Here is a 24,386-nt window from a genome sequence, read left to right on the forward strand (position 1 = left end):
GAGTGTGTTATTTTCTGTGGATGATACAAAGGCTGGAATGAAAACTGACATCGTCATTTCTAGTACAGAGAGGGAGGGAGACAGACGGGCAGCCTTTGCCGAGGGAGCTACCTAGACATTTGGTTTCACTCTCTGCTGGGGAATCTACCGTAGGCTCATCCCTGTAAACAAAGCATGAGATGGCAAGGGACCAGGTCACTTGTTTACGGAGCTCCTAAAAGAGTTCCGATCCTCCAGGAGCCCTGTGGTCGTGGCAGTGGGCAGGGGGTTGGTCTGGGAGGGTCCTCAGACCGTGCAGCTTGAGACGGGCTCTCTGGAGTCACTGACCCTGTTGTTCTGTCTTCCACCCGCCTCGTCCCCTGTCCCCTCCCTCTCCCCTGCCGCCGACCGTCTCCCTCCAGGTGAGCACGCCTACAAGTGTTCTTGGTGCGCCTTTTCCACCATGACCATCAGCCAGCTGAAGGAACACTCCCTCAAGGTCCACGGAAAAGCCCTGACCCTCCCCAGGCCAAGGATTGTCAGTCTCCTCTCCTCGCACGCCCACCACTCCTCCTCCCAAAAAGCCACCCCAGCCGAAGAAGTGGAAGATTCCAATGGTAAAACCGGGCTTCCGAGCCGCCATCAATCATGGGTGGGGGGAGGCGGGCTGGGGTTAACGGCCCATCCTTCTTTCTAGAGGAAAATCTGACACGAAAACGTGGCGGTTCAAGTGAAGGAAGAAACGGGAAAAGGTTGGAACAGTATAGACATTGGAGTTGGAGGGTGAAGTGAACTCGGTGAGCATCTGTTTGGTGCTGAGGCCAGACGCCCCTGCACTGGTGTGCCCGCTGCTTGTGAAAAGAGCACGTGTGATGGGTTCGTGTTGGATTCTTCCGCCGTGGTTGTGAGCAAGGAGGAGGATGAATACCAGGCAGATTTCTTTCTTCGTTGACTTTTTTACTCGTTGATATCCTGTCTTGTCCTAAAAAATACATGTGCTGTGAAGTGTTCAGGGTGCCAGATGTGTAAGTTAAGGACAGAATTCAGAGGGACTGGAATGGGTGAGTGGGTGGGGGCATGTGTCTGATGGGGTCACAAGATAATTTAGGGGTAACATAATGATTTCTGTTAATGGCTGAAGGATGTCGAGGAAGCGTCATTTGGAAGGAGGGTGTAACTGCCCACTTTTGGAAGCTTCAGACTAAAGCTGGGAAGCCCTGGAAGGGGTCTCCTCGCTGGCAGTGTAACTAAAGCTGTAGGAGAGAGAGAATGAGAGAGCGAGAGATGGCGGGTATGGCAGAGCGAGCAAAGGATGGCTTGTTGTTTTGATCCGCCCAAGAAACAGAAGGGTGTTGATTACTCAGCTCACCTCAGATGACTGCAGAATCTCGTGCTTAGGAGAGGAGGGAGTCTGGAGATTCTTAGTGATGTAGAAGACCTGAGAGCTGCTCTCTTCCGTGAGCCTCTCGTGCTAGAATCCCTTCTGCGGCATCTCTGGTAACCAGTTATCTACCCCCTAGCCTGAATACTTCCCAGGTCACGGGATGGACTATTTCCCAAGGTCTGCTACTAGGTCCTTGAGAGGAACTTAGTGGGCTGGCAAGAAAGTTCAGGGGCTCTTTGGAATAAAGGCTTGGCTTTGAATCTTCTCTCAATGCCAGTTGTGTTTTCCTGGGCAATCTTAGCTTCCTAGACTCACGTGACAAATTGGATAATGATACCTACTTCACGATGGCCTTGAGAGATTAATGAGAAAAGGTACATGTGTAAAATGCCTCACACAACACCTGACACATGTAGGTATTTAATAAATGGTCATGTTATTCAGCACTTTACATCCTTTGATTGCAGTTTTGGCTTTTGAGACCATTTATGACACGTATGAATTTGGGGTTATTTTTAATGTAAGGGTTTAAAAAGATAGAATCCTCAGGTAACCTGAAGATCTGACAGCCCAACATGTCCGTGTGGGCTGGTTATCCAAATAGCAAAAGCGTAAATGAGGAATCTTCATTCACAAGGTCTGGGCGAAGACAAGTGGGAGGAAAAGAAAAGGTAAGTCCTGGGATTAAAAGCTGTTGTTGCTGAGTTGTAGAACTTAGTGGCCTTTCCCTTTGCATATCAGTAAACACCAGCTTAGACACAATAACTCCTTGCCGGTATTCCTGTCTTGAAGGACTTCTGTTTAACAATGAAGGCTTGTTGTTACGACGGTGGCTTGTAATGAATGAAGTGAGCGCGCTGTCTCCTCAGCTGTTGTGTGGCAGTTTAACCTGTGTTTGTTGTTGTTTTCCAGGAAAACTTAAGAGTCTCAGAGTGAGGGGTGGAGAGGAGGTGGGGGGAGCACATGTGAAAGGCCACAGAAGATGTCCCCTCTGCACCTTGAGATCCTGTTCTTTGTAAGAGATTGGTATATTGCAACAAAAGGCAAAATAGAATTTGATGTAAATTGTAAGGTCTTGTTTCACATGCTTGTCAATGAATTGGTTTCATCTGAAATGGAAGCTACGCTTGTGGAACCATTTGGGTGAAGTTGATACATCCAAACACCATTCCCAGCAAAGGCTTTTCCTGGGACATTTCTCTCCATGTTGTACCTTCTTTTCCCTTTGTCCTCCTCCCCCGCCCCCCTTGGAAGGTGGGTCTTAGTCTCAGGACAAGGGAATCCCGCAGACTACTCACTGCATGGCTTGCCTCCCTCTGTGTAGGCTGAAAAAGAGTTCAGTCAACTTCCTGAGTCTGTACTTTCTGCCAGGAGGTGTGCAACGCACAGAAGCATCATAAATGGATACAGTACCATTCTGGCCACCCAGCAGCTTAAAAGCAAATGTTTAGAGGGCATTATCAGCATGGTATTGAACTAACCACAGCCCTCAGCCTGAAGCCTAACCCTTTTGGGGCTGATTTCAGGTTCTTGGAAGCTAGACTAGGTTAGGACCTTGGGAGGAGGGTGGTCGCAGAAACATGATGATAACGATATTGAGTAAGTCTCTGCGTAACACCGATGGTCTGTTCAGCCACAGGGAGGTAATTGGGCAACATATAAAAGTGTTTTTCTTTCTTCTAAAGAAAGAACATAATGAATGTGAAAGCTCTGGGTGGCAACTCTCTAGTGAGGCGTACACAGAACTCATTGGACCTGTGCTGTTTTTAATGTATATAAATAACCTGGATCCCTGGGTCCACAGTGATTTGTTTAATTTGGGTGAGGTAAACCCAAAGGTTTAAGGTGGGGTAAACAGAAAAAAGGCATCAAATGGGCTGTTCTCATGAATGGATAGAGTGGAAAGAAAAATTAATAGTGTGTCCGTTCAAAAGATATTTTCTTAAATCCTTCTGATGTAGGTCTTGCAAGGTTTTGGATGCCCAAGAATGACGGAAGAGGTTGAAAATGGGAAGGCTGTCTGCTAGGGAGCTGAGTGGTGGATTCCTAGAAGTGGCTACATCTGGGGGACGAAAAAACAGCTGTGGGGCTAGACAGTAGCCTGTAAATCACGCCTTGAATGGTGTTTGAAACACGCACGTGAAATCCAGTTGCACATTTTAATAGGGGGAAGCTGTAGGGCCATTGGCCCTCAGTTAAGGTTTCCCACACTGCAGATGCCAGGGCGCTCTGAACACAAGAACCAAAAATGTGTTGCAGGCCTCGGGGGGAGTAGAGACCTATAAAACCAGGGCAATCACCAGTGTGTCCTTGGCTTTCTGACCCCCGAGTGAGGGATGTGACTAAAACGACGGGCCACGCTCGCTGCTCTGTGCAGTGGTCAAACGCTTGCAGTCTTGAGAGCGAGCCAGCGTTCTCCGGCAGAAGGAGACGGGCTGAACAGGAAGGTTCTTCCCTCGCTGCTCTCCCTCGCAGTGCCGAGGGAGCCCCGTAAGGGAGGGAGGCTGGGGAGGCGATGTGAGAAGGTGGAGGGGTGAGTTCGCTCCCACTGCCTGGCCGCACACCTGTTCTGGACATAAACAGAGCTCTCAGGCTCTGGGCTCTCAGTCTTGACATGTCTCACCAGCACGTGGATCCTCTGTATGTCCTTCATGATTGGCGGTTGGAAAGAAAAGCAGTGCTGATCCCGTGTATAAGATAATGGGAAATGACACTTAATTGCTGTTCTAAACAGTGCATTAAGGGGAAATCATAAGGTTGTCAGCAAGAGGAAGTGCTCTGCTGTGTTTGTGTTTCCTGGGTTCTTTCTGCCATATAAAAGAGAGGACTGGGTTTTTTCAGGCTTTCTCCGAGTCTGTGCATTCAGTACAGAAAAACACACATACACATACATCTATAAAACAAGAAAGAAACTAGAGCAGTGTCGTTTCATTATGAGATTTGTTTAGGCCTGAGTAGCTCCACAGTGCCTGGGCAGTGGATATGTAATTTAAAATTCAGCTCTATCCTTAGTAAGAAGTCAGGCCACTGGTGACGTTCCATCTTTTTCCTCCCTCGAATTTCCCCTAAAGAATAGCTGATTTTATTTCTTCTCTCTGTCCAGTTATGCTGTACAGAATGGCCTGTTTTAGGGAAGTAGCTAGCGTGGTACGCTTAAAACAAAAATCGGACACGAAGACCAGGTGCAAAAAATAAATAAGATGTGTGAGAATTAGATAGTTTTTCAGTCTGTGCCCTAATGGCAGCCTAGGGAAAACACCAAGAACTTTCGGTCATGAAATCCTTCCCCTTGTAAGATAGATCTCATTGTAGCCCACCCAGCAGAGAAGGCTTTGCTGGTATGAATTGGTAGAAAAATGTAAGGAGCTTTGTGGTTTTTTTTTTTTTTTTTTAAGAGAAGGATTTTCTGTTACAACTTTTCATTTGGCTTCTCGGTTCTAATCTCTAGAATAATATTTGATAAGCACTATTTTTATCAAGGCACCTCTCATCAGAAAACCACAGGCACTTCTCATGTCAAAATCCAAGTCCTCTGCGTTGCATTCAGAGTTCACCACTCAGTCCCACATTCTCCATCCTGAGTGGTCTCTCCAACAAATACTACGTTTCCAGCCATCTCTGTACTTGCTGTCCCCAGCATCTTCCGCCTTCATTTCTACTTCCATGCATCTGAAGAAGCTCTGCTGGGAGCTTGGAAGGATTTCTTCCTTGTCTGCTTCTGTCTACCAGTCTCTGAGTTTAACTTCTTCTAAAGACTGACACGTACCAGCCCCAGCCCTACTCTGATTTCTCGTCGATTGATGATCTTCTTGGTGTTCATTTGTACTTTTGGATATGCTGTTGGTTCTGTCCCCTAATTTTCCAATGGGAATAGTTAGGTAGATACTTATTAAATACTGACTTCTTTTAACTGACCAACGATTTCTTGGAGGCATCACAGTTTTCAGTTCAGTTAATTGTACCGAGCCTCCTAGCCTGTCTGACCAACTCCACAGAACCAAGCTGTACAGCGGTAAGTTAATTTCATTTCCATTTAAGAGGCAAGTTCAAAAGACAGACGATCCAAAGATGAAACCTTAGGGATTGCTCTAAGAGAAGCTTTCTGACACATCAGTCTGCCAGGAGGAAATGATCTTCCTTGACCAAAGAGTGTTTCCAACTTTATCATTGTTCCATGGATAACGAGACCTTCTGTACAGAAGTGGGAAACTGAAGTTTGAGACAGGGTGTAAGCCTTTCCAGTACTCAGGAGGAGACAGGAAGTGTGGTGGCACTGGGGAGATGGGCGTTACCAGTGTGGTTACCTGGTAGCAGAGCGCCTTGGAGCAAGCGCACATAATCATTTGACCCTGGAATGGACTAGCCTGTTCTCTGCGTCTGTGTCAAAAAACATACAGTGTGGGCTTCCCTGGTGACGCAGTGGTTGAGAGTCCGCCTGCCGATGCAGGGGACACGGGTTCGTGCCCCGGTCCGGGAAGATCCTACCTGCCGCAGAGCGGCTGGGCCCGTGAGCCATGGCCGCTGAGCCTGCGCGTCCGGAGCCTGTGCTCCGCAACGGGAGAGGCCACAACAGTGAGAGGCCCGCGTACTGCAAAAAACAAAACAAAACAAAACAAAAACCATACAGTGTTTGGTTGCTGTTAAATCCAGTTCGGAGAAGCTATAGAGTGAAACTGACCAACAAAACTCATAGATTAGTAAAAATCTTTTACTCTCCCTGAAAACTTTGCCCACCAGCCTTTTAACATAATATATGGGTTAGAGGAGACTTGTAGTGGTTAATTTCTACAAGTCATAAATCAAGGATTGGCACACTTTTTCTGTAAAGCGCCAGATAAAAAATACTTTCAGCTTTGTGGGCCATAGAGTCTCTGGTAGAACCAGTTAACAGTGCCACTGTACTGTGAAAGCAGCCGTAGACAATATGTAAACAGATGGACATGGCTGTGTTCCAATAAAACTTTATGTGCAAAAGCAGGGGAGGCTGGATTTGGCCCATGGATTGTATGTTGCTGAACCCTGCCATAGATGACTGGTGGAAAAAATTACAGCAATACCCATGAAATTAATCCTGTCTTTAATAAATGTCATTATAGACCTTTATATTTAACGTATAGACTATTTCTAGATGTCACTTAAAATATAGCTTGACCTAAATATATTCTTTGTTTTATATATGAAATGTAGGGCATTAAGTAGAGCTTTAAAACTGTTATTGTGTGAATTACACTTATGCTTGAAAGAAAATCTTCTCTAAGAATTGTATTGAGTCTGGCGCCAGACTATCAATTCATTTAACCTTGACTGCAGCAATACTTGACACTTAAAAATTAAGATCTGAGATGCCTGCTTTTTGAAGAGAAGCTTTTCAGATTTCTAAATAGGTCAGACATAAAATTCAACCTTTAAGAGGATCCAATTAGTTGCTAGGGCATAAGACCCTTCCACACAGGTTCCAGTTGCAGTCAGATTTCTCTTGGGGTGAAAGAAAGAAGAGTGGTTTCTTTAAAGATGACTCCTGAGTGAATAATTGTGAAATATAAAGATCTACGTCGTTTATAGCACGTGGAATACAAGGCATAATTTCAGTGGCTTGGCCGTCATTTTTGTTTTTTAATTAATTTTTTATTTATTTTTGGCTGCGTTGGGTCTTTGTTGCTGTGTGCGGGCTTTCTCTGGTTGCTGTGAGCGGGGGCTACTCTTTGTTGCGCTGCATGGGCTTCTCATTGCGGTGGCTTCTCTTGTTGCAGAGCACGGGCTCTAGGCGCACAGGCTTCAGTAGTTGTGGCACGTGGGCTCAGTAATTGTGGCCCGCAGGCTCTAGAGCGCAGGCTCAGTAGTTGTGGCACACGAGCTTAGTTGCTCCGCGGCACGTGGGATCTTCCCGGACCAGGGCTCGAACCCGTGTCCCCTGCATTGGCAGGCGGATTCTTAACCACTGTGCCACCAGGGAAGCCCTTGGCCGTTATTTTTTAATAGGTTCTGCTGGTCTCAAAATTATCTGGCCAGAGAACACTAACCTTTTTGACTTCAGAATTTCTACATTAAAATCTGATCTAGAGTTTATTTTAGTGCTTATTATGAGGAGTGGCATTTCTCCTATAAAGACTTAAGAATCCTGTAACTCCAGTGGTGCAAAGTGGTACAGATGATTCCGCATCTTCTATTAGACATCCAAAAGTCTTCAGCGGTTAAATTATAGACCTTGCCCTCATCAGCAAATAGGGAGCCTCCGAAATTATCACTATCCTGAAGTCGAATATCATGTGATAGACCCTTCCCAAGAAACCCACCTGCCTGAGATTTCTGTGACTTTCTGAATTCGCCACAGTTTCATGTGCCAAGGATTGAAAAACATTTCAAATATAAGCTTTCCATGTCCTGGGAACTCAGTCAACTCGCCCATCTCCCTCTTCCCATGCCAAGAAAAACATTTGTTCCTCAGAAGTACAAGCATATACTACCCAACTCATTCAGAGCTAGTTCCTAGCAACACCAGAATTTGCTTCATAATTCCGCAGCTGACTTTTGCATTTCTTGGTTGGAGGTTACCTAAAAGTCCTCCAGAACCTCAGTTGTGGGAAGTATCTAAAAGGAAGAAGAAATTTACTTTATTCTGTGGCAGAAAATATATCAGTTGTTAGGCAAATCATCTAAGATTATCTCGGGTCTTTTTCGAAAGGAAGATTTTTTTGTCTTATCATTGCCCACCTTGATTTTTTTTTTCCCCTGGAACCAGAGCTAGATATTTTAGTGCAATTTTATTGAATATAAAATCCCTTAAACTCTTTTGAGACTTCTTATGATTCATAGTTCCTCTCCTCTCTTCCAAATACTGTTCTGCACTAGAGGATTTTATACAAGCAGAGGGAAGGGTATTGGATTTGGGAGGACTAGTGTGTGTGAGCCATGATTCAGAGGTAGACATCCTGGGGCAGCTTTGCTGGAGCAGAGGGCATGTCCTGGGCAAGATGGGCATGTGAAAAAGAATTGTTTTTTAAGAGCCGAGATGAGAAGTTGCCAGAAATAACCTTCTTGAAGCAGCTATTATTTATTTTTTAAAATAAATTATATGAGTTTTGGTGGTGTGGCCCAGCATGTCCAAATGATGTACGCATTTTCTTCATTCATTCATAATCCTAAATAATATCCTATTGAAAAATTCCAGTGGTGGTACTTAATCAAAAATGGCAAGATAAAGACTGGCCAAACTGACGTGAAAGGTTCAGGTAAGTTGGATCTGCTTGCCTTTTACTGAAGTCAGTCCCTTGCTGTTTATGCCCAGGAAGGGACGTGTTCCTGCCAGAGTGCTCCTCTGTTTTGTAAGTAGTTTCATAGTCATCAGGGTCAACCCAAAAGAGGTGTTTGGCTAAGAGTACAGGGCCCAGCTAAGGTTTTATTTACCTGTACACTGCTCTTGGAGAAGTCATTCCAGGGCTACGCTCTCCAGCTTCCTCGGGGACACAAAATATTCTTACCTGCCTCATGGAAGCCACCTCCTATGTCATCTCTTATGTTCATGTGCTGTGAGCCCTCCACCAAAGCTGTTGTGATTGCCCCATCGAGCAACACAGGATGACCTTCTCAACCTTTCCTGTAGTCCTTGATTTTTTAGCAGTCCTAGTTATTTTTTTCTCCATGACCAGTTTGAAAGTCATCCATTCTGGGTTATTATAAGGTTTCTGGCTGTCGTCTCTTGGTTTAATTCTGAAGTGGTAAAATTAATCATAATTTTTATTTACTTCGGCTGACTGCCTTAAATTTGCCATCAGATTTAATATGTCTGATGAATCAGAATTACAAATTATTATTAGCCTCATTTTATAGAAAAGGAAACTGAGACTGAAATGATGAGTCCCAAAGTCATAAAACATATATGTGGTGGACCTTGCCTGAACCCAAAGCTTATGCCCTTAACCTTTGTGCCATTTCATCAGAGAGTCGCAGCAGAAACACACATGCATAAGTGAGCCAGAGTGGAGAAGATGAAACCTATTCTTACATGTCTGGGGGCCCTGGAATCTTCCAAAGGAAAATAAAGCCAAATTTTATTGTTGATTGATAGTTAGAGCTTAAGTTAATAAATACGTAGAGTTAATTAGAAGAACAGAATATAACAAGTGAGAAGTTTTGCATTTGGATTTTATTGGCTGCAGCCATGGAGAAGAGAAGGAATTGATGAGTCCTGGAGGGCTTCTTGGAAGAGGTGGGACTCAGGCTGGGCCTTGAAGGGCACGTAGGATTTTTTTATGGGCAGATCGAAGTCTATTCCAGGTGAGAGGAGTATCAGAAGTGACCAAACTTAAAGAAGGGTTCCTGGGATGGCAAGAAGACCAGTCTGGCTAGAGTGGAGGGTGTGTAGGGAAGTTATTGGGAGGATAGCTGGCGAGATGAGGGGAGGTAGAACCAAACTGTAGGGGTAATTAACACCAGGAAGAGGTCTTTTCATTGTTAAGAAGCTGGGCTAAACAAGGAAGACCAGCAGCGAGGTCCCTGTCCCCTTTGGCAGTGGGAGGGTACTTTTGAGCTATGGGTGCCTGATGTTGATACCTGTAAGTCTTCAAGAATGAATGTGCATTAAAACTAGTCATGGGAGGTAGTTATCCCTTTTGAAGATGTCTGCATGGATTTTTCCTCCTGATGACAAGAGTAATACCTACTTAGGATTAAAGAACAGCTTTATGGCAGTACATAACATAAAATGTGAGGGCCACCCATAATGCCAGCCTCTCTGCACCCAAAAGAATTTAATAACAGTCTGCTGTAGAATCATCTAGATGTTTCTTCTTTGCGTATACAGACAGGCTCTGTTTTGTTATTTTAATTTTTTTCTAAAACTGGGACCACAGTATACAAACTACTTTTTTTTCATGTTTTTGTCTTTACTTGGAAGAGTCTATCACTATTTGACTCACCTTAGTTTTAAAATGTGAGGGCCCATATCTCAAAACCAACAAAAATGATTCCCCTTCAAATCATAGAGTACTTAAAGGCTTCAAGAATTTTTGTGTGAATGTGATATATGTGTTTAAGATGGGAGTCTCAGAATTATAGAAGGCCTTTGAGGTTTCGCCAATCAAAATTTCACTCGTTTATTTCACTTTAAAGGCTCATTCACCTTCTAAAAAATTACTTAAGTCAAGTCTCTTTTCCTACTGCTTAAGACTTAATACATTTGAAATACTGGCAAATGGTCCATAGTTAAATGACAAAATCAAGATTACAGACTGTCTAGACTGTTCAGAGTAATGAGCTGAAAATGAGATTTCGTTAGGGAATAAATATAAAACATGTTGGGTAGCTTCTGACCTGTGTACTCACTTCCATTACTAGACTTGCCAAATATTCTTATAATTGTCGGTTATCATATCTGTCTCCACAACTAAACTGCGTGCTCTCTGAGGTCAAGGACTATTTCAGAGTCTTAGCACTTGGCAGGCCATTCAATAAATATTTCTTGATGTGAATCAGGGCGGCAGAATAAACCACACACAAGGAAAACAGACAAAACAGTAGTTTACGTGTAAAAAAGCCTGGGAATTTTAGTGACTGCGAGCTCAGCTGTGTCACACGATGTTTGGGAAAAGCCAGTGGAATTGTGCTGTGTGTACCGTGATGTTGCACGTTTCTTTGGTCACACCTCCCTCCTCCAGCTCACTAGCTTTGCCCCCCCCCCCACCCCCCCCCATGGCAACTCCATCTCCCTCTCAGCTCTCTGTGACCGAAGCGACTAATCCCTTTCCTCCGAGTAGCCAAGAAGAACAGTGAGTGCAGTCCTTACTCGCTGCTACCTGTTGAGAACATTTCTGCTTCCTTCACTTTTCAAGTGTCTGCTCTCTGCTTATTTCCTTCTTATCTTCTGGAATGTTCCTTCAGCTTCCTCAGTGAACTCAGTGCCAGGCTCACAGCCTGCCTCTTTACCCCAGCCATGACCGTCGTGCTCTGGAATTTCAGTATACTAGACTCAATGGTCATGACTCAGTGAATGTTTGGTTTCTTCCAGCTAGAGAGATTCACGTCTTCCTGACTGTGTTCCGCCGCCCTTCATCTGTGGCTGGACTCACCATAGCCACTCTACTTCCAGCATCTCAAACCCATAAATTCTCTCCGACCACTGCCGATCCCTTGTCGAGCCAACCCAGATCCTAGGCTTAGCCATTTCAAAGGGGCTTTCTCCTGCATCCTCGTGTCTCTGCCTCCTTTGTCCTTCTCTGGTTTCCAACCCGCCAGACCCCAACGCTGAATATCCCTCACCTTGTACTTCCTCTGATTTCCACCGGTCTTCCTGGCTCTAATCTCAAGCTTTCCCAGTCTGTTTTCAAGGTTATCTCTATTAACCACAAATCTGATTTACTTTTCTTTTTATATTGAAGTATGGTTGGTTTACAAGGTTGTGTTAATTTCTGCTGTGCAGCAGGGTGATTCACTTATGCATAGATACACATTCTTTTTTTATATTCTTTTCCACTATGGTTTATCCCAGGATATTGAATATAGTTCCCTTTGCTGTGCAGTAGGACCTTGTTTATCTGTTCTGTATGTAACAGCTTACATCAGCTGACCCCAACCTCCCACTCCGTCCCTCCCCCAACCCCCTGCCCCTTGGCAACCACACGTCCGTTCTCTATGTCTGTGAATCTGTTTCTATTTTGTAGATAGGTTCATTTGTGTTATATTTTATTTATTTTTTTTATTTTTTTGTACTTTTTGGCCACACTGTGCACGGCATGTGGGATCTTATTTCCTCAACCGGGGATTGAACCTCCGTCTCCTGCATTGGAAGCACAGAGTTTTAACCACTGGACTGCCAGGGAGGTCCCTGTGTCGTGTTTTATCTTCCACCTATAAGTGATTTGGTATTTGTCTTTCTCTTTCTGACTTACTTCACTTAGTTTGATAATCTCTAGTTGCATCCATGTTGCTGCAAATGGCATTATTTCATCTTTTTTTATCGCTGAGTAGTATTCCATCGTATATATGTACCACATCTTCTTTGTCCATTCATCTGCTGATGGACATTTAGGTTGCTTCCATGTCTTGGCTATTGTGGGTAGTGCTGCTGTGGACATAGGGGTGCACGTATCTCTTTGAAATTATCAATTTTTTTTTTTTTTTTTTTTGCGCTACGCGGGCCTCTCACTGTTGTGGCCTCTCCTGTTGCAGAGCACAGGCTCCAGAAGCACAGGCTCAGGGGCCATGGCTCACGGGCCCAGCCGCTCCACGGCATGTGGGATCTTCCCGGACCGGGGTACGAACCCCTGTCCCCCTCATCGGCAGGCGGACTCTCAACCACTGTGCCACCAGGGAAGCCCCTATCAATTTATTTTTAAAAATAAATTTGAGCTTATTCCGATTTATCCCTCTAACATCAGTCTACTTATAAGTATTCCAAGGTACTTTCTTGTGAAAGAGACAGGCATGGGGTTACAACCAAGGTGGTAGAAGTTTCAGATAGCTTCAGGGTTTACCTTGTCTGTCCCAAAGCTAAGAGTGAATAAATGGAGTGAGGAGCTAGAGTTAATAGCTGTGGTATCACAAATTATTATATTGTACTTGTGAATTGTGATTTTTCTGTTACTCTGATTTAACAGTATTTTAAAATGTTGCCCATGGGGAAGTTTTTAATTAGGAATACAGAGAAGGAAAGATGGAGAAACCCACATCTAACTTGCATGCAAAAAAGAATAATGCCACCAGTGTGTCTGTTAGAAGGAACAATTGTGATAACTCAATTAAAGGCAGGCAGTAAAGTGTAAGTAAACTTCCCTAGTAACACATTAAAATCAGTAATTTCTATATATTGTTAATAATAAAATAAGACCATTTTTGCTGATACATTTACAGTATACTTTTGCATCTTGGTTATGTTACCTGTATAATGAAAGACTGGAAAAAAACGATTGTCTAGAAAATGATTAAGTTTAGTGTTAAAATACAGGATAGAATTTTTTTTCTCTTCCTTTTTTTTCAGTGGCTTTATTATTATGTGCCTCTATCCCAGTACTTTTCACTACATTTCTGCCTTCTCTAATTTTCTGGGATATTATCTAAATCACAGTGTCCCTAGGGAAGAACGTAGGCTACACAGATGTCCACCCACTGTGTGTTGCCAGGGCAGAAGTGTTTGAGAACTACGGGGTGGAAGGATGGCAGTTCTGTGTTGAGTCAAGGGCAGGTTTAAGATTTTATTTATTTAATTAATTAACATTTTCTAAATGGCAAGATGGCAAGAACAGTGTATGAGAAAACAGCTTTCATAATATACTGAGTAAATTGGTGGTGTTTATACTAATCGTCGTCATCCCAGTAAAAGGAGATGACCGTGCTTGAGCTGGTGACGTAAAGCCATATATGTTAAGCAGCATGGAGACCAGCCCCACCCCCGCAGCCCCAGACTCTCCCTGTGGACCAGGTGGAGCATCTCTCCTGTGACCCCTGGGCTTCCTGTCTCCCGAAGCGGTGTGAAGGCGATTAACAGCAATAGGTCAGCAGCATGTGAGACACGAGAGGTCCTGCTCCAGGACGTCTGGTGGCCGAGGGTTCCGTGGAACCTCTTCCCCAACTCAGGACGATTTTCTGTCCAGTGTAATTTTAGGGTCGCACTGCAGTACTGGCGCAGAGCATGACTCTTCCTGTGTATCGCTGGGTGCGTTTTGATTGAGCAGATGCCAGGAGGACCCATTTTAACCCAGCTGGAGCTAGTGAAAATGAGGAGCGAATGATCTTTCCAAAACCAGTTATTTGTATAGATCATCTTTCCTTAAGAGTCTGCTCGGGGACGTTGGACACCTGAGTTTGAGGTCCAAGTCCAGGAAGTACCACCCACATTGGAGGCGGTGGACCATCCAGCATGTGGCAGCCTCAGGCGGAGGGCCTGACTGCCTCCGTCTCACGCGTGTGGGCTGAGAGAAATCATTGACCTTCCACGATTTCATTATTGTCACGTAAGACAATAATGATGCCTACTTTGGGGGGTTATTTTGTGGATAAAATGAGATAGCATATGAAAATGCTTTCACATTCTAAAGTACTGTAGAAATCTTAGTATTAAAGTAGCATAGTAAAAGCAAATTCCTTGTCAATTTATGATCATTTGTCAAGAGCCAGAGATTGATGAGGATTTATTCTTTTAATGGAAAAGGAAAAATACTTTCACATCTTGCCTTGGAAGCTGAGTGAAATCTCTTAGCATCATGAATTGTTTCTTGGGAGTCTAAAAGAATTCAGTGTTTGCAAAGTGGCGCTTAATCAGGAGTCCTGTTGATTTAAATTTCTTTGGACTTTGGGGCTGAATGGAATCCACCTACACAAGAAACTCCTTTGCGCTTGATGTGCTGATCAGTGGGTGTAATGCAGTGATAAGTCCCAAAGTTAGACATTATTATTATTGGCATTAGTCAGTATATATTTTAAATTAATGATAACTGTCATTTATTGCGTGTCTGTTAAATACTTTACGAACACTGGTTTGATCCACACAACAATTCCATAAAATAGGAACTTCCGTAACCAGAAAATAGTCTTAAGAAAGGTCACAGTTACTACCTGGCAGGGTTGGAGGAGGGTGGAGTCGGCCTAACTCCACAGCTCTGTCTACGATGTCACACAGTCTCCCGAAACCTTCGTTCTCAGATGTGTTATTGTTCCCTTGGAGAGTCTAGAAAAGGGAGCGCTATGAACCCTGGGAGAGTGCTCTGTGTTTTGAATATTAAAACCATTCTTGGGTAAGAACTTCTGCAGTATTTCCTGCAGTTGCCATCTTAGCCTCAGATCTCTTGAAAAGAACCAATACTCCCAACTTACTCTTCCTCGCCACTCGTTCTCTTCTCAAACTGCTAGAGTCTGTGTTCTGCCTTCAGCGTTTTATTGAAACCACTCGTGAAGTGACCTGCTGGCCACCCCCAGAGACATTCTCTCTGGGAAAGAGTCATTCCTCCCTTGTTTACACCTGCTGCCGCCTCCTCTCCTCCCCTCCCTCTCTGGAATCCTTTGCAGTGTGGCTTTGGCTCCAGCGTGCTAATGGAATGGCTCTTATAGAGGTGGACAGCAACTCCAGACAAACAAGTCCACGGCCTCTGCTCCTGCCTCATCCTTCTTTTTTTGTCCGTGGCATTTAAAACTGCTGACCTTCCTCCCGGCACCCATAGTGTCCCCAGACCCATAGTGTCTTGCAGGCTCTCCGCTCACAACAGGTAGAAATGCCCGTGGGCATTAGCTCTGTTCCTTGAGCACGCACTCATTTTCATATGTGTTTCAATATTGTCCCCTAAGAACCGGAGAGCTCTCGAAATGTGAGCTCTGATGGTCTTGATATCTGTCAAATACCTAACATATAGTAGATATAATATTTGTTATGATGAAACAAACCATTTATAAAACACTAATGAATCCAGGAGAATGTTGAATCACTTTACAAGATAATATTTTGACCATTGAGTTGAGTCTGAGTCCAAGAAATACGTATTAAGTGTCCTTGGGTTGACACATGGGTGTTAAAATTAAGGAGTACAATACAGATTTAGAAACCTTTTGGATGTTGCTGAGATGCTGTATTTGAACAACAGACCACAAGATCTTGGCTGGCGCCTGCATCTTTTTGGTGTTTGCCAACGTGTGGACATACCACTTGGTTTCCTGTGCTTCCTTGGTATTTTCTTGCACGTGAAGGGTTGGTAGGGAGCAGAAAAGGTAGCCTCCTGGGTTTCCAGTTTTCCTTCCCTTAGGTAGTAGGACCATAATCCATTCCAGATGTAAATGTAATGTGTTCAGTTGAAACAGTAGGAACTGAATTTCAAATGAACAATTCCGACCTGCTAGTAAAATCCAGAGGGGAAGAGTTACCACATTGGTGTTTTCTACTTGACAACACAAAGCATGGAGTCATAGGCAGCTGCAGCTATCCCTCATCAATAAGGAAGGTGCTGCTGCTTGGTTTTCTCTCATGGTGGGAATGCTGCCTTCCCTATCTGAGAGATGGGGCAGGGCTCTGGGTGCAATCGATAGACCTAGAAAAGGTACAGATGCGAAGCCTTTATCTCACCTGGTTCCTGCTTCAGACCCTTCAGTGGCTGTCTGCTCTGCCTTCATAGTAGATTCAAGCTCAGCATGGAAAGCTGATACTTGGGCCCCTCTTTCTCTCAGGGTCGCTCCTCACCCCTTCTTCCTGCCGCATCCTGCACTGCAGCTGTCCTGGAGGCCCTGTGTCTGCACAGGGCCCTGCTCTCACCCTCCAGGACCTTCTAGTCCTCCTTCCTGGAATGTCCTCCTCCACTGATTTTCACCTGACCTCCTCTTCATTCCATTCACTTGGCTAATTCCTACTCATCCTTGAACACTTGAATCTTCCTAACTCTTCCTGCCTGGCTAAGGGACCTGCTTTCTGTTCACATCTTTGGGCACTCTTTAGTTCAGAGCTGATCATACTCTGTTGTAACTGTCTGACTTTCCATCCCCCCCAAGACCATCCACTTCCTTTGTTTTAATTGAACTATAGTTGATTTACAGTGTTGTGTTCATTTCTGCTGTATGGCAAAGTGATTTAGTTCCATATGTATATACACATTCTTTTTCTTATTCTTTTCCATTGTGGTTTATCCCAGGATATTGAATATAGTTCCCTGTGCTATAGTAGAACCTTGTTGTTTATCCATTCTGTATGTAATGGTTTGCATCCGCTAATCCCAAGCTCCCCGTCCATGATTCTCCCACCCCACCCCCCTTGGCAACCACGTCTGTTCTCTATGTCTGTGAGTCTGTTTCTGTTTCATAGATAAGATCATTTATGTCATATTTTAGATTCCACATATAAGGACCATCAGCTTGTTGAAGGCAGAGGCCATCATTTTTTTAAAAAGAGCATATCATATTTTTTTTAAAAATTGTTTATTTATTTGCCTGTGCCGGGTCTTTGTTGCAACACGTGGGATCTTTGGTTGTGGCGTGTGGAATCTTTTAGTTGCGGCATGCGGGCTCTTAGTTGTGGCATGCGGGATCTAGTTCCCTGACCAGGGATTGAACCCGGGCCCCCTGCTTTGTGAGTGCGGAGTCTTAGCCACTGGACCGCCAGAGAAGTCCCAGCAGAAGCCATCATTTTATTTTGAGTCCCCAGAGCGTGGCAGATTACCTTGCACGCATAGGCACTCAAATGAGCTATTTAAGTGAATGGATCTAGTCTTAAGTGCTGCTGTTCTTGGTGCTGCACACTGGCCACGACCCTCAGGAGGCCGAGACGCATGGTGGTTCAATGGCAGGACCGCCTTTTGTCACAGACCCTTAACATTTTCCATACTGAGTCTTGGGCAGACACTCCGTGCCCAGCTGAGCCGGAAGTCCCCAAGAAAACTTAGATGCCCTCACTGGTTATGAAATAAAATCCAAACATCCATGCAAGTTAAGAAGTTTGAGACAAACCCCTCACAGATAGTGGGGAGAACCAACCAATCGACCAATACGTACGTACTGTGGATCAGGTGGTTAGAAGTACAATCGTACAAGGTAACAGGGAGAAAAGGGCAGCGGCGGCAGTGTCAGGTGGGGGCCTTTGGGAGAGCATCATTAATGATGGGGATGATCACACCTGCCAGTCGGTTACCCAGGGACCTTGCTCAAAGCTGGAGGTGATGTTGAGAAACCTTTAAGAGGAAATAGACCCCAGAATGGTTGTTGCCAAGAAAGCTTCTAAACTTTGGAAATGAAATTTGCTCTGATGTGCCTTTTTGTAGCAAGTTGATTTGTGACCATTCTGTGTGCCTCGTTATCTAACAAAATGGGGGTGACTTGGTGTATTATTGGGGTCGAGCCCTGCCTCTGAGCTGAATCCAAGCCCCTCGATAAGTCCCCTCCCCATGGCAGCCATCCTCACCTACAGAGTGAGCCAGGTGGTTGTTGCCAGAAGGGGCAGTGCAGTTGGCTTTGCCCAGAATCAATCAGCCACAAACTAGCTGCCGAACACCTGCCATGTGCCTGGAGCTGGGGTGAATGTCAGTTACATCTGTTTAGAGCAGTGTAAGAGATGCTTATTCCACTCTGTCCTGCAGTCCAGCGAAGGAGATCAAATTCTTTCGTCTATAGAAAACACTCCGTAAACACTAAAAGGCAATTTGTCGTTTAGTGCAAAATATATGATGTAGATTTTAATTGCTGTGGAACTGAGACCCTTAAAGCACCCCCACTCCGTGCCAGACACTGTACTTTACACACTGCTCTCCTGTTTGCACTGCACCCTATGAAGTCGTGGGTATCATTGTCTCCGTTTTATGAATGAGGAACCAGAGGACTGCTTAATTGAGAGTCCCCAAGGGTTACGAGGAGGCTCACATGCACGCTCCGGGGCGCTGAGAAGTTGCCTGTTTTCCAGGTGCTCCCTTGGTTTCCCCATCTGTAAAATGGGAAGTAACACATCTCATGTCATAAGGTCATGGTGAAGATCAGTGAGAGACTCGTGCAAAAGCACCTGACATACCTGATGACCTAGAGCTGCTAAGCCAGTGAAAGGTGAGCCTGGATTTGACTGCCTGATCCTTCTGCTTCTTGGAGGTTTACACCCTACACCTGAGCCCAGCATCATTAGCAATATTCCTGCGGGGGAGTTTGGAGTGGGTGCAAGAGTGTCTGTCCGAAGAGAAGAACCTACTGCTTTAATGTTATTAAAAATACAGCTTTACCCGGAGCCAGGATTTTCTTCCACTGCATGGGAAGAGGTGAAAAGAAAAGGAAAAAAACGGGTAAGAAACCCACTGGGTGTGTTGGTTCAGAGACTCCTGCTGCTGGGGGACAATTTTAGAATAACCGTGCGCTTTGAAGTGCGGCGCTCGTTCCTGTTCTTGATCCGCCATCATTATCCTCACCCGATTTCCATACCGTCACTTAGAGCTCGACATGTATCTAAATATATACGCTTCTCCTTAGATGTGTTCTTTCCTCTTGCTACGCTGAGCTTTTGAGAAATCTCTGCATCGTTCCCTGTGCGGGCTCTCCCTGTACTGTTTGTTGCAAGCTGGACACTGTGACCGCCTCCTTGAAGTCTGTAGGTATCTTCCCTCCGGTCAGGCCTTGAGGAGGAAGCAGGGCGGCCTTGCCCATGGCCCATAAGCTCTGAATACCATCTGAAGTTGCTAGCGAGCTCTCGACTGTTGCGGCCAAGTCACTGATGTCAAAGAGGCTTTTGTACTCCACGTTGTTGGTTGGATTTTCCGTGTGGTAAAGACATCTATACGATCTAAACGAACAGCAGGAAGCATTACTTCCTCATCAGACAATTCCAAAGAGTCGCAGGTGAATTATGCATTTGGTATTGTGTGAGAGTGTCTCAATGAACAATGGCAGATGCCACCCAGAGTTTCCTCCTGAAAAACATTAGAAAAGGGCTCCTTCACCGTGCGTTCATTGGCTTTGCGACAAATTTCCAGCCGGTTTCAAGGAGGGTTTTTAAGAACACACACTTTTGAGTTACAAATACCATTTAGTACAGAAGGAATACCTGTGATATTTGCTAATGGCTGTGGCAGAAAAAGAACGTGTTTTTGAAACTGGGGCATGCAGGAGCCCCGGGTTCTGTTCCTGTTTCTCCACTGACTGGCTGGGTGACATGAAGCCATCTCTGCTTTTCTGAGCCACCACAAGTCCTTTTGCAAAATGAATCGCCATACACTACATATCTGGGAGGAGGGTGCATCCATGATGGAGGAAAATTGGTAAAACATTTCATACGGTGAGGATGCAATGCTAAAAATCTTCAAGTAATCCATGAATACCTTCTGGATTGCAGAGGCCTTTATTTTCGTGGCCTTAGGTGTTGACTGTAGCAAAGTCATGGTGCATTTAAATACATGGTACCGTTACACCTATGCATTTCACAAACATCTGTGCCTACCACAGATCTGTGCCTACCAGTGGGTACGAAAAAGGAGAGAGAGGTTCATAGTGATTCACCCAAAGTGGCTCCCAGGTGTCCTGATATCATCTGTTTTAAAGTTTAGACTTTTTGCTGATTTAGGGTGAAAGCCAGAAATTATGCCTGTGACTTCTTGGGATGGTCATGGATCATGAATTTCCTGCCATTCAGATTCTCAAATGTTTCAGAAGCTATTCTCCAGGTAATCAGAAAAGACCCAGGCTTGTTTCAGTAAAAGTGGATCACTGTTTCAATGGGGCGGCTCTCTTAACCGCAGTGTTCAAGGAGAGAGTGACATTTGGTTCATTGCATTTTCCTGTTAAATCTGGGTTTTCCAGAGCACTTTTTCCAGTTTGAACTCTTTTTGGATCTTTATAACACGTTCATTGAGCACCTCTTTTGGGCCAGGCCCTGAACTAAGTTCTGGGAGATAATGAACTTTAAACAAATTATGGGTGGGTAGCTGGATGGATGGATGCATGCACGCATGCATGCATGCATGGATAGATACCCTGCTTGCAAAGAGATCACAGTCTGGTGGAGGCAAAATAAATTAACCTGCGTGCAGCATGAGTTCTAGCAGGAAAGCCTGAAGGGGGAGTTAAATAAATGTATCTAGAAGGATCAGGGAAGATCTTCATAGTGATAATAAATTTGAACTGAGTTCAGTTTTGAAAGATGAGTTTGCCAGGCTGAGAAGTCGAAGGAGGATATTGCAAGAATGTACAAAGAAGCAGCGAAAAAAAGCACACAGAGTGAATGCCAGGACCTTTCCTTGTGGCAGTAGCGCTGAGTGGGAGCAGTGTGGGTGTGGAGTGTGGTAGGTCTGGGAAGATGAAGGTGGGCCAGGGTACTGATGTTCAGAGTTTGGACATTTTTCTTGTAAGAAGGCTTGAGTACCTTGATCATATTTGCTTTTAGAAAAGAAAGGGATCTTAGGGGGAGAAGAAACTTGAAGATAGAAAGCCAGTTAGGAACGTCCTGCAATGCAGGTTCACACAAGCAACCACAGGGGCCTGAACAGAAGCAGTGGCTGTGGAACCGTGAGTGGGTCACAGATACGGGCTTTTTGGGAGGTTGAACCGATAGGGCTTTTTCATTCCATGGATAGAATGAAAGAGAAATGAATCAAGGATTTGTTCTGATTTTATTGACTGGGTGGATGGTGATGCCACTGGGGGAAAATGATACAGAGAAACAAATGGGCTTGTCCCCGATTATAGGACCTAGTGAATTGCAAGTCCAGGAATTCTCTTTTTTTTTTTTTTTTATAATAAATTTATTTATTTATTTATGGCTGCGTTGGGTCTTTGTTGCAGTGAGCAGGCTTTTCGTCGCACTGGCTTCTCTTGTTGCGGAACGCGGGCTGTAGGCGCGCAGACTTCAGTAGTTGTGGCTCACGGGCTCCAGAGCACAGGCTCAGTAGCTGTGGTCCACGGGCTCAGTTGCTCCGCGGCATGTGGGATCTTCCCGGACCAGGGCTTAAACCCGTGTCCCCTGCATTGGCAGGCGGATTCCCAACCACTGCGCCACCAGGGAAGTCCCAGGAATTCTCTTTTGTTTTAGGTCAGACTTGCCTGGATTCCCCCGAAAATATAGAGAAAACGAGAACGTGAAGCTTCATGCCAAATAAGGCCTTTGAGAGACCCTTTCAGTGAATTTAAGGATGATGGGATGCTAAATCTCAGCCCCTTTTCGTTTTTTTGCTGTTTTTGTCATTTTGAAGACTAACTTTTTGTTTTGTTTTGTTTTCCCTGATCATATTTCAAGGTTTTCTTTTTACTCATCAGAATGACAGGAAGTTTTCAGTGCGTGTTTCCTTCAAGTTTGGCCTCAGCCTTATTTTCAGGATTAGGCATTTGTTTTTCCGTTTGTCTCCATGACAACCAAGCCCAGAATTCCTATATATAGTCATCCAGTGCCCATTGTCCCCCCTGGCCATTGTATCATAATCTTGTACATCCAGGCCAGAGAACTCTACTGATGATAGAAGACAAGGAGGTGCCAGAATCCTTGGCCTGGAAGTTTTCAAGGCATAATCAAAAGAAGGAAATAAAGTAACGTGGCTGCCTTTAGAGATTTATGTTCCCCTTTAGACGCTATCCAGGAGGAGTTGAAATGGCTTGTGTTCCAAAGCTTAGTTTCTAATATCGTTTTCCTTCGGAATGGCCCAGTGTTCTATCTGGAGAACCTTTTTGAGAGTCTTCAGAGGAAATACGTGGACAGTTGAATTGGTGATTTGAAGTCGGCCATGTTCTGGATGACACACTCTGCTCCCTGTTAATAGCAAGAAGTGAACAGCAGGTATCTTGAGAAAGAAATTGAGTTTCAAAGGAATTCAGATAGAACCTAAGAAGTCTTTAAAAATAAGTAAACCTCTTGAATCTGTGAATCATCTTGACAGCTCTGTGCTACAAACAGTCCTTGTAACTTCAAACAGAGAGACAGACAGACAGAGGTACAGGATTGAATTTAAGCAAGTTGTTCACAAATTCAATCCAGGAAACATTTTCTTAAGTACTTTTTTGAATGAAAGGACCATGAGAGTCTCTGGCTGTAAAAGCACATAAGATACTATTGCTGTCAATCTAAAATGTAAGCCCCACGAGGGCAAGGATCCTTGCTGGTTTTTTTCACTGATGTATCCCAAATGCCTAGAAGTGCCTGGTACACAGAAGCCTCTCAATAAGTATTTTCTGAATTAATATAAAATAGGGTCAAACATATAGATAGATACAGTTGAAGCTTATTTGATATAGTCAAGACCTAGTTTCTCAGTGATATTTGCAAATTTCTTAATGCGGGGAATGCTTTTAAAAATGCTTTAAGCATTTTATTTTCACTTAAAAATGCATTCATTCACCAGGATTGTGCTGTAGGTTTCAAGCTTATGTATTTGAGTCTGGGTCTTGTGATTGGAGTTCCCCATTTTCTCTCTTGCATAAACTGTAATCACCTATACTACTTCCAGTTTCAGTTTCTTTTAAGTGGCATGATAGTTTAGACATTTGTGGAACAGTCTTAGAGCAGAGTCCTTCTAGACTTTTATGTTCTCCTCAATCATTTATCTTGCCAAAACGTAGTTTGACAGTAATTTTTTTTAGCAGCTCGACTTTCTCAAATCTTTTCCAAGCACTTAATGTAGCTTTCATAGAAATGGCAACTTTTATACCCATCTTTCATCATTTTAGGTAATATTAATTAAATTGAATAAGCTCAGTAACAAATATAACAGGTACAAAGAAGTTTGGGAGAAAATAAAACTGATTTTTGTTAGCATTAACTCAACTGCTGGAAGCAGAAATGGATGGGGCTGCTGCAGAGCGCTCCAGCAACCAGCCTGGACCCTGTTGCCATGGGATGTTTTAAGGTCAAAGGCATAGAGAGATAAGGCCAAGTTTGTCGGTGGAGGTTGCTTAAGAGAACATATTAAGTGTGAGCTGAAGTATAATAAGTTCCAGATGAAAATCACTATGTGTGTGTGTTGACAAAGCACAGAGGAGAGCAGGGTTCTGTCTGGATTGTTGGGGGAAAGCCTCACAGAGTAGGTGACATTTCAGCTGGGTTTTGAAGGATGGGTAGGGATTTGCCAGGCATAAAGAAGAGGAAGAACATCAGGGAGCCCTTGATCAAGGATTCCCAATGATGAGATATGTAGAAAGTGCAAGGAGTTGGGAATTAGCCAAAAGTGAGGCTGGAAACACAGGCTGAGACCAGACTGTAGAGCTGTATGTACCAAGGAGTAGGCTTTATCCTTGAGCCCTGGGGCATAATCATATCATACTCATGAAAGTGATATACATTATATGTCTATGACGTGTATGCTGGCCAAACTAGAACAGATCTTGGAGGAAGGAAGACCAGCTAGGAGGTTGTTCAGAGTTGCCCGTATGGGATCTGAGGACGTGAATGAACAGTGGGAAAGGTAGACAGGGCCCTGGAGGAGGAATATGATTGGAGGTAAGAAATGACGTGTCTCTGGGATGTGGTACCTGGTGAAATGTGCTGCCACAGGAAACATCTGACAGTCTGAAGGAGGATTCCCACAGTTTGAGCTTGAACGAAGTGGTGAGCCATGGACTCACATTCAGAACGCCACCGGAGATGCGTGAGCAAAGATGGTGGCCGTGT

General features: G+C 44.3%; 1 protein-coding gene across 1 annotated transcript in view; it reads left to right on the forward strand.

The window, feature by feature from the left end:
• Positions 1-24,386, forward strand: part of ZNF462 (zinc finger protein 462) — a 141,821-nt gene that overhangs the window by 75,585 nt on the left and 41,850 nt on the right. Inside the window, exon 8 of the mRNA XM_024753684.1 lies at positions 402-596. Within this exon, the coding sequence (XP_024609452.1) occupies positions 402-596 (195 nt within the window). The remainder of the gene's footprint in view (positions 1-401; positions 597-24,386) is intronic.

Source organism: Neophocaena asiaeorientalis, unplaced genomic scaffold (assembly GCF_003031525.2).
Source record: "Neophocaena asiaeorientalis asiaeorientalis breed wild unplaced genomic scaffold, Neophocaena_asiaeorientalis_V1.1 scaffold342, whole genome shotgun sequence".
Lineage (NCBI taxonomy): Eukaryota > Metazoa > Chordata > Mammalia > Artiodactyla > Phocoenidae > Neophocaena > Neophocaena asiaeorientalis.